The 13,091-nt window shown below is 40.5% G+C and overlaps 1 protein-coding gene across 1 annotated transcript in view; it reads left to right on the top strand.

The window, feature by feature from the left end:
• The first annotated feature begins 472 nt into the window (after window positions 1-472).
• LOC104603556 (uncharacterized) overlaps window positions 473-13,091 on the top strand; it is a 34,573-nt gene continuing 21,954 nt past the window's right edge. Inside the window, exons 1-3 of the mRNA XM_010267623.3 lie at window positions 473-689; window positions 1,135-1,167; window positions 2,616-2,708. Of these exons, the coding sequence (XP_010265925.1) occupies window positions 570-689; window positions 1,135-1,167; window positions 2,616-2,708 (246 nt within the window). The 5' untranslated portion in view covers window positions 473-569. The remainder of the gene's footprint in view (window positions 690-1,134; window positions 1,168-2,615; window positions 2,709-13,091) is intronic.

Genomic DNA, 13,091 nt, shown 5'->3' with positions numbered 1-13,091 from the left:
ATTTATGAAAGCACTTTTATAAAAGTACTTCTATAAAAGTACTTTTATAAAGTGATTTTGTGAAAGTACTATTATAAAAGTGCTTTAATAAAAGTACTTTCGTAAAAGTACTTTCATTATAAAGTGCTTTTGTAAAAGTACTTAAAAGTGCTTTCGCAAAAGTATTTTTATAGAAGTGCTTTCATAAAAGTACTTATAAAAGTGCTTTCATAAAAGTGTTTTTATAAAAGTACTTTAATAAAAGCACTTTTATGAAAACACTTTATAAAAGTACTTTTATAAAATTCAATTAGGGATAATTTTATAAGTGGTATTTTAAAATTCAACAAGGGATAATTTTGAAAAAAAAATTGAATAAGTGCTTAAAAAAACACTTATTTCGGACTTATTTCCCAAATACCAATAAGTGCTTAATGGCTAAATAAGCACTTATTTTGAATAAACACTTATTTTTAAGCACTCCAAACATGGCCTTACTATCTCTCATCAGTCTCTGTCCTTTCTCTTTGGTCGTTCAGAAAGCTTGGAGTTAGACTGCGTGGAAAGGGATCCGTTCTCGCTGTGCAGATATGAATACCGCCATGAAAACGGCATTGAACAGCTTCCAGGCCAACTCTAACTATATCAGAGCTGCCCTCTTTCATTCGACTCCCATTTTGGATCGCAAAAGGCGATCACATTGGGATTCTGTGAGTTCTTTTCTCTTTATCATGTTTTTCTTTTCCTTTTACCGGCAATCTCGTCTGGTCTGCTCTCTCTCTCTCTCTCTCTGTTGAGTTATTCAGATTTGTCAAATGTTTTGAACAATTCAAATTTCTTCTAATAGATTTCCAATAAAAGAGGAATCTGATTTGAAAGAGAGCACTAAAATCCAAAGCCATGTATGCCATCGTTACTCCTTTTTTGTAGATTAACTTCTGTTAAATGTTTAGAGGACACATCTCTCAGTTCCCTTTCCACTCCCTAAATTGTAAACATAGAAAAAATCGTTTTTGTGCCCGAAAAGGAAAAGAAACGAAAACGAAATGTGCTAACATCAAAGAACCAGAATTCGTTTTCCGAATTGCGCTTGAACTATTAAGGCCCTTTTCCAAGTTAGACTAACCCATCCGCTTTCTTGTCGACTTTATGCAGGGTGGGCGAGGAGCTTTTAGAGGCTCATCAAAGGTAAAACCTTGTTAAGAACTTTCTCAAACTTTCTACATTATGGTATGAAATAAACCATTGTTGTTCAATATGATTTATCTGTGGAAATTGAGAAGGATACTTTCAGCATTGACTTTGTAGGATCAGCCTCATGCTGAAAGACAGGCAGACAATGAATTAAGTCTTCTCCCGGCTCCCAACTCCTAAATCCCAAGTCGAATAATATAAATAGAATATATGTTTGACATGCGAAATGCTAGATGCTTGTTTATGATTTTTATGGCGTGCTTTTTCTTAACTCTTTTTCAAGGTTTGATGGGATGGTTGGTACAAGGAGGGGATGGGTGTTGGATCAATTGTCATTGTATTAGAGAGGCTAGAGCATTGAGAGCTAGAAAGGACATCTTGTTCCACGTATAAGGAGATCCACAAGTGCTGTTGGGTGACTCGTTAACCAGGAATGTATGGAGTTAGCTGTATTATGGCTTAGCCCTTCCTGAGTAGTCTCTATTTTTGGGGGTGATATGGGGTGGCTGTCTTGGGGCAGCTTGTGGAGCTTTTTTTGGGTTGAAGTAGTAAGAATGGAGTGGCAAAACAGGATTCAAGTAGCCAACTCCATATAGTTGGGATGAGGTTTGGATGATGATGATGACGATTACAATATTTTTTCCTGTCTGGCAATAAATAGTTCTCACAAAGGGGGTTGAGCTTCTTAGAATCTGGCATGTTTTGAATATGAACAAGATGGGCAAGACAGCTTGGGCTGCAACCCCTCTAGCTATTTTCTGGGCAATATGGTCTGAAAGGAACTCTCAGGTTTTTGATAAAAAGGGCTCTGAAGAAGTGGTCATAAATTTATCTTTGACTGGTTCTTGGCAAAAAACATAATCACCAGAGAGCACAGTCATACTTTTTGTCCTTAGTTTTTTGGTCTTCTTTGATGCCCTGCGGATGGATGTATAAAGTCTCTTTGCACAGGGGTGTTTATTAGTTATACTATCAAAACAATGCTTACGTTACCTTTTTTTTTAAAAAAAAAACAAATAAAAGTTATCACTTATTTGTTAACCAAAAACATTCCTTGGGTTGGGAGGCCATCCTATTGTTTTTAGTGGTCTTGTTGTGTTCCCTTTTCACCTCTGTTGAGGTTATCTGCCTTTTTCTTTGTAGCTTCTTTCTGCATTTTCTCCTTGTTGATCTATTATTCGTTATTTGTCAAAACAAAGGAGAAAAGCTAAATGCTGTTATACATTATACACTTTGACACCCAAAACAGATTGATCTTGTGCATTCTTCTTCAGACAAGACAACACTTGACTCCAAAGACTTGAAACTTTGAAAGCATGCTTTGCCATGTCTTTATCTTCCATGATGTTTTTTTTTTTTTTGCCTGCAATTTACTTTTTAAACTTAATTAGTGTGTTTTGTTGATTGTGAATTATGTTGCTAAAACTGTGTGATTTTTCCAGAGGTTCAATTATTATAGCAAAAAGTGCAGAAGGATGGATGCAAAAGAGACATTACTGCGAAATGTCAGTGCTTATGCAGATTATCTATTTCAGGTATGTCTGACTACTTGGTGAACTTACTAGTTGAGTGTTATGATTGCTTTCATCTATTTACTTTTCCAATTTGAAGAAAAAGGTAATGTAATTCATTCAGAAGGAAAACAACTACAAAGGGAAACCCTGTACAATGAGATTCTGTACCAGGGAGGAAACATACCCAATGCACCCAACCCGAAACACAAAACAAATATATATTTCTTCCAAAAGGAAATCTTGATAAAAAAGAACTAGTGTGTCTATCTCTGAATAGAGAGTGATTTGCCAACCAGGAAAACAACATTCCCAAAATCTCATTGAACACCTCTTCTTTTACTTTTCCAATTTCTTTATTTTGTTTTCTCTCTTGTCCTTATCCTTTTACTAAAAAAGGAAGAAAGAAAGGAGAAGTCAAGCTGCTAATACCATGTTGGTCCATTCTAAAAGGGTATATTTAACAAGTCATACTATAAAAATCTGTATATGTTCAAAGGTTTAATTTTGGAAAGAGATACTCAATGATACTTAGCTTCAATAACTAGTTATATGTTCAAATATTTTACTACACTTTTAATTATTTATATAACTAAATATTATTATCTCAGTTCCACAGGCTGGACAGGACACCTATTGACATATTAGTACTTGGCAGTGGGCTCCTGTGCCCTGTAACAAGGTAACATTGGTAATTGATATCAGACAATGTTTTAGCTAAGGACGTGGAGTATAAGAGTAAAGGGGGAGAGACCAAAGGATAAATAAATAAATATGGGGTCTTGGGAGTGGTAGATTGGATATGGTGTGGTCCTAACCTTTGGCATTTTTTTGCACAAAATGGCTTCTCTCATGCTCAACCCATGTTCTCATGCTTGCCAGGCTGAGATTTTGCCATTAGACTAAGTAATAATGGACCATATACACAAGTCAAATCAAACTGTTAGAAAACAGTATGTGATACCACTAACACAACAAAACTGTCAACTGTAACAGAAAAGAACATGACTAGACAGTAACGTCATTAGCAACAATACTGTAAATGGAAAATGCTCTACTTCTGAATAGTCAATATTCCTTTTCTCCTTTTGATGAATCACTATATAAAGTAAATCAGAAAGAACACACCAAAGGCAGTGATCTCAACTCAATTCAAAATTAATCCCATCCATTTGGGGCCATCTTTTTTCTTTTCTTTTTTTTTTGAGAAAAAGTAACAGAATTTCATTAGATAACCATTTGGGGCCATCTTGTTCTATCAAAAGCCATGTTTTCTGTCAAACCATTAGTCAAATAAGTTCTTACCACTTCAGTCCCCCCACCCCCCACCCCCACCTTTTTTTTTATGCAATAAAAGCAGGGAACAAAGAAAAGTAAAAGGCCTCCAGACTCCATGCTCAATGAGAGGTCTAACAACCTCTGGTATATAATAGCCCCGTGGAAACCTTAACAACAGAAAGATAACATGACCCAGTCAAACCAGAAAGAAACCCCACCAACAAACCCACTGTGACCTACCATACTCCAGAACTGATCCCACCCCAACACAACTGCCACTACACAACCCAAACCTTACATGCTAGCTCCCTACCACTGCTGCCACCCATTGGTCCATCAGAGGCCTGTCTTGTTCCCATTTCCATTTGTACCTCTACCTCTTCCCTGAGTTGAACTTAAATTACCATGTAACCCTTCCACCTTTTTTCTTCATCTTAATAAATTCTTCCTTCCAATTTCTCACCACATTTCGAAATTACTGTGTCACCCAAATAATCCTTCCTACATCCTACTGAACCTTCATCAAAATCATTATCTCTGCAAGGGCTCTTCTTCTCCCTTGACCTCTCTTTGAGCCACCATCCTGAGAACACTTATGCAATAATTTCCATCAGAGTTGTGGCAGCAGAGAGTCCATCAGCTGGAGAAGACACCTTCAGCGGTGCAAGCCGTTGGAGAAGGCGCTGAAAGGGCGCTTTCAGCCTTCTCTAGCCCAGATTTGGAGCTGGCGGAGGTAACATCCCTGGCAATGATAAAAGTTCCGGAAGTCCTAGCTCTAGGAGAGAAACACTTAACTGGAGTCAGCGAGGACCAGGTATGCACTTTGGTTTTGGGGAGGGAAGAGGGAGGAGGCACAGGGTTGGAGATTTCTGAGGGAAAGGGGAGGGAAGGGAAGATAGAGGGAAGGAGGTGGATGCCACTTTGGCATGGGTAAATTCAAAGTTACTGGGTTTGGGAAAATTCTTGGGGGTTTTCCATCGTAGGTCTGGAGGAAGAAACGGTAAAATATCTGGAGAGCATTGAAAGAAGATGGTTAGAAGAAAAAGAAAAGTTAAATGTAAAAAAAAGGCAATGGGGTGAAGAAAAGTAGGGAAGTGATGAGGCTTTCGTGGGGCTTGACTGACAAGGCCGGGAAGGGGAAGAAGGTATAAAAAACAGGGGTTTTGGGGGCTTTCTCTTCTCAGTCTATGGATTTAAAAATTCTATCGTGGAATGTGAGGTTAGGGTCAAGTAGGAGGAAGATGGTGGTCTATGACCTTCTGAATAGGTGGAAGTCAGATGTGGTTTTTATTCAAGAGTCTAAGCTGGATACAGTGGTTTTGGGGAGGGAAGAGGGAGGACGCACAGGGTTGGAGCTTTCTGAGGGAAAGGGGAGGGAAGGGAAGATAGAGGGAAGGAGGTGGATGCCACTTTGGCATCGGTAAATTCAAAGTTACTGGGTTTGGGAAAATTCTTGGGGGTTTCCATCGTAGGTCTGGAGGAAGAAATGGTAAAATATCTGGAGAGCATTAAAAATCAGGGGTTTTGGGGCCTTTCTCTTCTCAGTCTATGGATTTAAAAATTCTATCGTGGAATGTGAGGTTAGGGTCGAGTAGGGGGAAGATGGTGGTCTATGACCTTCTGAATAGGTGGAAGTCGGATGTGTTTTTTATTCAAGAGTCTAAGCTGGATACAGTGGAGGCCGGAGTGATAAGAAGTGTTTGGGGTCAAGGTCAAGTGAGATGGGTGAGTAAATTAGCCAGAGGTAGTGCAGGGGGAACTTTTAATTCTTTGGGACAGGTTAAAATGCAAGCTTATCTCATCTCACGTAGGGGAGTATTCTGTGTCGGTAATTCTGGAATTAGAGGGAGGTTTTCAAGGGCAGTTCACTAATGTTTATGGTCGAACTGATAATTCGGAGAGAGAGAGAGAGAGAGAGAGAGAGGCTTTGGAGAGACCTTGCTGAATCCAGAGGTGTGTACTCCATCCCCTGGGTTATAGGAGGGGACTTTAATGTGGTGTGATTTCTGGAAGAAAGGGAGGAACTCAGAGAACAGGGAAAATGAGAAGATTCATGGATTTTGTGCATCAATTTGATTTGATTGATCTTCCTTTGCTAGGGACTCGGTTCACCTGGACAAATAATCGGGAAACCCTGTATTGATAACATTAGATAGGTTTTTGGTTTCTCCTCGCTGAGAAGATACTTTCCATCAAATAAAGCAGGTGGCCCTCCCACAGCCTGTTTTGGATCGCACCCTCATACAGATAATTTGTGGGAATCAGGGAGTTAGAAAGACTCCATTCATGTTGGAAAATGCTTGGTTTGTAGAGGAAGAACTGGTCCCTTGCATCAAAATGGTCAGAATTCCAAATCAAAGGTAGCATCTCTTTCATCTTTGCAAAAAAGATCAGTTTAATCAAGGAGACTGAAATCTTGGAGGCTGGAGTTCCAAGGGAACTCAGAATCAGAAAAAAGGAATTGCTTAGAAGTAATTAAGGAAGTGGATTTGGCTGAAGAAACTGGCCCAATAGCAGAAAAAGGAGAGGAAAAGAAGATTAGTAGCTCAATTGACTCTAGACAAGATAGCCTATATGGATGAATTGAGATGGAGGCAAAGAGCAAAGGTTAAATGGCTTAAAGTGGAGGATAAAAATTCCAGTTTTTTCCACAAGATGGCAAATGCTAGGAAAAGACTAAATCAGCTTGAGAGGCTGGAATTTGAAGATCAGGTGGGAGAGAATTGGGCAGAAATGAAGAGCATTGCCACAAAATATTTTTCAGACCTGTTCAAGGAAAGTTGGACTAGAAGACCTCCGAAGAGACTTTCAGATGATCAGCAAAGGGAACTGGAAGCCCCCTTCTTAGAGGAGGAAATTTGGCAAGTGGTAAACAATTTGGAAATTGATAAGTCTCCAGTAGTGAAAGTGGATCTATTTGAAGGTGTTTCGGTATTTCCATAAAAATGCTGCTTTGGAAAGAAACCTGAATACTACATTCATCTCCTTAATTCCAAAGGTGGAAGGTGCAACAAACATCAAGGACTTTAGACCAATTATTTGCTGAATAGTTTCTATAAAATCCTGGCTAAGGTTCTAGCAGAGAGGCTAAAGAGGGTCTTAAATACCGTGATAGCAAAAAAATCAATTTCTTTTGTGCCAGGCAGGCAAATGTTAGACAGTGTTTTGGTGGAAAATGAGCTGATAGACTCAAGGGAAAGGGAGGGTAGGCTAGGGCTGTTGTGTAAACTGGACGTGGAAAAGGCCTATGACTGTGCCAACTGGAAATGCCTGGATTTTGTTTTGGAAAGAATGAATTTCGGCCAAAAATGGAGGAACTGGATCAAGGTGTGTATTACTTGTCCAAAAATTTCAGTTCTAGTGAATGGACAATCAACAGGCTTCTTTAAGAGCTCCAGAGGCTTACGGCAAGGGGATCCCCTATCCCCCTTTCTTTTCATTTGTGTGATGGAAATTCTAGCTATCTTTGTTAACTGAGTAGGGGAAGAGGGATTGTGGAAAGGTTTTGAGACAACACCAGGGGGGAGAGAAGTTCAAATGCTTCAATTTGCAGATGACACACTCTGCTTCATTGATGCTGATGTGGATTAGTTGGGAGTTCTTTTAGGGGTGCTGAGTTGGTTTGAAGTTGTGTCAGGTTTGAGAGTTAACTGGTTAAAGAGCAAATTAATTCCAGTAAGAAGGATAGAGAACTTAGAAGCTCTAGCAGAGGTGCTTGCTTGTCAGATTGGCTTTCTACCTGCTATGTATCTAGGGCTTCCATTGGGAGATAAGTACACTTCCTCTTTAGTGTGAGACCCTGTGGTGGAACGTTTAGAAAGGAAGCTGGCCTCTTGGAAAGCTAAATATCTGTCTTTGGGAGGTAGAATCACTCTCCTAAAGAGCTTCCTCTCTAATTTACCCTCTTACTATCTCTCTATTCCCAATCTCAACAAAAGTGGCTCAAAGAATAGAAAAGTTATAGAGGGACTTTTTATGGAAAGGATGGGAGGAGGAAAAGAAGATCCATTTGGTCAACTGGGACCAAGTTTGTGCTCCAAAAAAAGGGAGGATTGGGGGTTAGGAAATCGAAGATTTTTAACAAGGCTCTATTGGGGAAATGGGTATGGAGATAAGAATCTGGATCTCCTACCCATAAGAATCCTACCCACAGGACATTACAAGTAGGCCGGGGGCATGGTATAAGGTGTGGGCGGCTTCAGAAGTTGAACAGGCCTGGTGGGGAAGATTTCCCAAGGTCGAAGACGAAGGTGAGATGGCAGGCTGGTGGACACATGGAGGAAAGAGAGTGGGGTGCAAAAAGAAACTGTAGGGAGAAATTAAATTGGCATTTAATCAGTCGTCTGGGGTAAATCAAACGACAAAATGCCTGGTCTAAGCCGCTTAAAGGGTTAGGCGGGCCGACCACCAAACCAGGGTGCAATATTAGTGACCCTCGTGATTACTTAAAGACTCACGTGGGTCGGGGCAAGGGCTTGAAACAGGCATCGACTGTTGACCACCCATGCGTTATTGAGCCCAATAACGCATAGATTGTGACCCATGTGATAACTTAAAGACTCACGTGGTTCGGGGCAAGGGATTGAAACAGGCATCGACTGTTGACCAAACTTTCGGTCTATCATCTTCCAAATTAGTGAGTTCTGCGAAGGAGAAGTTGCAGCGGAGGAGAGAAGACAAATAGGGTATTCTACAGTGGATACCTCGTGGAAATTTTGAGAAGTTTAGCTCAGTGCGATGCTCCTCAGGGAAACCTAACCCAAGGTATGCAAGAGAGAGAAATGAAGAAAGGGAGGAGTTGGACGAAGGTTGGGTGCACTGTAACGTAAACGATGAAAAGTTGGATGAGAGTTCAGACGAAGGTACCAACATTGGAAGTGTGAATGGTGATGGTGGCGGCGATGTGGGTTATACGGGTCTGCTGTGCTGTGCAAGTCTCTTTCAATGGATTGAAGAGTGGCCTACAGAAGAAGAAGGAAATCAAAATAAAGAAAAGAAAACTGAGTGAAGTGGAGAGGCTGAAAAGCGATGTGGAAAGTGATAAGAATTTCGGGGTAAAAGGAGACAGAAGGAAATGGGGGAAGTAGTGGTGGGGTGTAGTAGGGAGTTAAGGAAAAAGTGACTATGAAGATACTTAGTTGGAATATGAGGGGCATAGGAAGTGCGAGGGAAAGAGCTACGATCAAAGAGGTAATAAAGAGGTATGACCCAGACATTGTTTTAATGCAGGAATCCAAGAGAATGGAGTTTAATAATAGATGGGCAAGGAGTGTTTGGAAAGCCAGGGGAATTAGCTGGGTGGTTTCTCCCTCTTGGGGTTCTTTAGGGGGGATAGTGACAATGTGGAAGAGGGATGCAGTTGAAGGCTTGGAGGAACTGATTGGAAAATACTCAATTTCACTGAAGTTCAAGCAACAAGAGGATGGTTTTGTGTGGGTGCTCACAAATGTTTATGGACCAAATGACTATAGAGAGAGAAAGGAATTGTGGGAGGAATTGGCTGATATTAGAGGGCTATGGGATGGCCCTTGGTGTGTGGGTGGGGACTTTAATGTGATTAGATTCACGGAGGAAACCAATAATACTAATCAAAGGGTGACAACTAGTATGAGGAAGTTTAACCGGTTTGTGGATGCATTTGAACTTAAAGAGATACCTTTAGCCCACAAAACATTCACTTGGTCAAATCTCCAATCGAATCCCATTTGCTCCAAGTTGAATAAGTTTTTGTTCTCTTTGGATTGGGAAGAACATTGGGGGAACTTAGATTCTAGAGCTCTTCCTAGATTGACCTTTGACCACTGGCCTATAGTGATTTGCAAGGAACAAAGGAGGAGTGGAGGACCTTCCCCATTTAGGTTTGAAAATATGTGGTTACCCCATCCTGGTTTCACTGCAAGAGTTAGGGAGTGGTGGAATGAGTGTAATCTAGGGGTGCGATGGGAAGGGATGAGGTTCCATAAAAAATTACAATTTTTGAAAGCAAAAATCAAGGAATGGAATTAGTTGGAGTTTGGATGGCTTGAAGAAAGAAAGAGATTTGTGGACCAACTTGAGAGCTTAGATTTGAAAGAAGAAAGGGGAGCTTTTGGAGAGACAGACAGGGAACAAAGAAGAGATTTGAGAAGACAATTAGAGGAATGCCTACACAAGGAGGAAATAAGCTAGAGGCAAAAATCTTGATGTAAATGGCTGCAAGAGGGAGATAGGAATACAAGGTTCTTTCATTCTTTGGCTAATGGGAGGAGGAGGAATTTTATTTCCAAATTGGAGGTGGATGGAGTTGAGTTAACACAATAAGATGAGATTGAAGGGGCCTTTGTAGGACATTTTAAATCCATTCTAAGAATACCTGTGAGTGGGGGGTGTGGTTAGAAGGTTTGGACTGACCAGATATAGGATTTGAGAACATAGAAGGTTGGAAAGAAGGTTTGAGTTGGAAGAAATTAAGGAGTCTGTATTCTCTATGGATAGAACTAAAGCTCCAGCTTCAAATGGTTTCACAATGGATTTTTACCAAGACTGCTGGGATACATTGAAAGGTGATCTGTTGATGGTGTTTGAGGAATTTCATAGGAGAGGAGTGTTTAACCCGGGTGTGAGTTCCACTTTTTTAGCTTTGGTTCCAAAAAAGAAAGATGCACCCCATCCGAAGGACTTCAGGCCAATCAGTTTGGTAAATAGCTTGTATAAGATCCTTGCGAAGGTTCTGTCTCTGAGATTGAAGGAAGTATTGTCAGATATCACTACACCAAATCAAGGAGCCTTTGTGAGTGGAAGACAAGTTATAGATAAGATCCTAATTGCGAATGAGTGTTGAAAATGTCGGGAAGGATGGAAAGAAGGGAGTGGTATGTCTTGGCAATAAATCCGATTGAAATATGAGGAAGTAGAGAAGGGAAGAAGAGAGAAGAGAAGAAGAAAGAAAGGAAGAAGAAAAGGTTTGGAGAAATGGAACTGTGCTGGCGGCGCCAGCTTCTATTATATTATATAGGGCGACAGAAATAAGAAGGGAAAAGACTCTTGTGCCCCTGTTGTAAGTGAAGTACAATAACAGAAAATAAAAAAAAAGGCTTTAACTAGCCAAACAGACCCTAACACAAATAACTAAATTATTTCAACAGTATGTAAGTTGGATCTGGAAAAGGCTTATGATTTGGTAGATTGGGATTTCTTAAGGGGAATTATGACTAAATTTGGATTTGGGGGTAAATGGTGCAAATGGATTATGGGATGTGTTCAAAATTGTCATTACTCTATACTGGTGAATGGGGCAGTGGTAGATTTCTTTCCAGCTATTAGGGGTATAAGACAAGGTGACCCCTTATCTCCCTTCTTGTTCACACTAATTGCTTATGTTCTGGGGAGATTGATTAATAGAGCAGACTCTAGGGGTCTCATTAGAGGATGGAGAGTCGGAAGGGAGGAAACCCTCCTCACCCATCTACAGTTTGTAGATGACACAATTTTGTTATGTGAAGGAGGAAACTTGGAATATATTAGGAACATGAAATTGGTGATACTACTTTTTGAACAAATGTCAAGTAGGGGTGAGCAAAAAAAACTGAAAAACCAAACTGACCGAAATTGGACCGAAAAATCGGTTAACCGAACTGGTCGGTTCAGTTTCGGTTTGATATTCTTAAAAAACCGGTAGTTTCAGTTCGGTTTCGGTTAACCATTTAAAAAAACGGGCAGTTAACCAAACTAACTGATATATATGCAATAATATATATTATAGTTTTTATTTTTTTTGAAAATCGAATAAACAATTTTGGCAGTCTGAGAGACTTTCAGACTTTCTCTTTGAAAGTTTCAATTTGAAAATTGAAAGTTCGGCAGTCTGCCTCTTCTAGAGTGCCAGACTACCTCTTCTAGAGTGCCAGACTAGAGACCGCCAGTCTCTCAGTCTCGAAAATCGAAAATTTTCAAGCCTTTCTTCTCTTTTGTCTCTTCGAAAATTTTCAAGCCTTTATTCTTTTTTATCTCTTTTGTCTTGGTGGTTTTCCACCAGCTTCTTCGAATCAGATTCTCATAGTCTCACTCTCTCAAACTCTTAGTTCTCTTCTTCCCCAACAGATCGACGGCCTCCGACGATCGAGTCACCGATGTTTGACACTCCGACCAGGCGACCAACTGTGTTTGTCTCACTTCACTCTCTGTTCTGTGTTCTCTCTCTCATACTCTTCTTCTTCCCCAACGGGCTAGACCTACCAACGGGCGAGCCTCCGACCGATGTCTGGCGTCTCCTCTCAGATTCAGCCTTCACTCTCTCAGACCGGCACCTGGCGTCTCCTCTCAAATCTGAAATCTCAATCTCTCATCTCTCAGTCTCTCTTTCTCACTCGACACTCACTATACACCCAGACTCACTAATCTCTCTTAATCTCTTCTCTCTCAGTCTCAGTCACTCATCTCTCTCAATCTCTCTCTCTCTCATCTCTCACAGTCTTGGTCTCAGTTCACAGTTCTGTTCAGTGTTCACTCTCTCCAGACCATCGGCAGGGAAGGTTTTCCCCCTTTTTTTTAATATTGAGGGCATAAAAAACCCGAAAAACCGAACCGTGGTTAACCGGTTAATCGGTTGCATTGGTTCGGTTTTGGTTTCGTTAAATTGAAAAACTGAACAGTTTAGTTTGGTCTAGAAAATCACCCCACGGTTCGGTTAATCGAACTGTGAACACCCCTAATGTCAAGATTGAAGGTGAACTTTGAGAAAAGTTGTGTAGTGGGTGTGAATTTGGAGGAGGGAGAAATTAGGGAGAGTGCAAAAGTGCTAGGGTGTGAGGTTTCGGGATGGCCATTGAACTACTTGGGGTTGCCATTGGGTGACAACCCAAAGAGGGAGAGTTTCTGGAATCCAGTGGTGGAAAAATTTGAAAAGAGACTTGTTTCTTGGAAAAAGAATTACCTTTTGCTTGGTGGTAGGATGACACTGATTAAGGCTACTCTAGCAAATTTACCCATTTATTTCCTTTTAGTGTTCAAAATCCTAGTAAAGGTTGTTGTTGTGAGGATTATTTAATTGTTATTTTGTAGTTGCTGTTAGTGGGTTGTCAGCTTAAGATGCTGTCAGTCAGTTAGTTTCTTTCTTTCTTATTAGTTTGTTTCTAGGGAGTGCCACCAGGG

The sequence above is a fragment of the Nelumbo nucifera genome, chromosome 2, assembly GCF_055504915.1.
Source record: "Nelumbo nucifera cultivar China Antique chromosome 2, China Antique-T2T, whole genome shotgun sequence".
In the NCBI taxonomy this organism is placed as follows: Eukaryota; Viridiplantae; Streptophyta; class Magnoliopsida; order Proteales; family Nelumbonaceae; genus Nelumbo; species Nelumbo nucifera.
The sequence above is the reverse complement of the archived record's forward strand: the minus strand, read 5'-3'. Positions and strand labels throughout refer to the sequence as shown.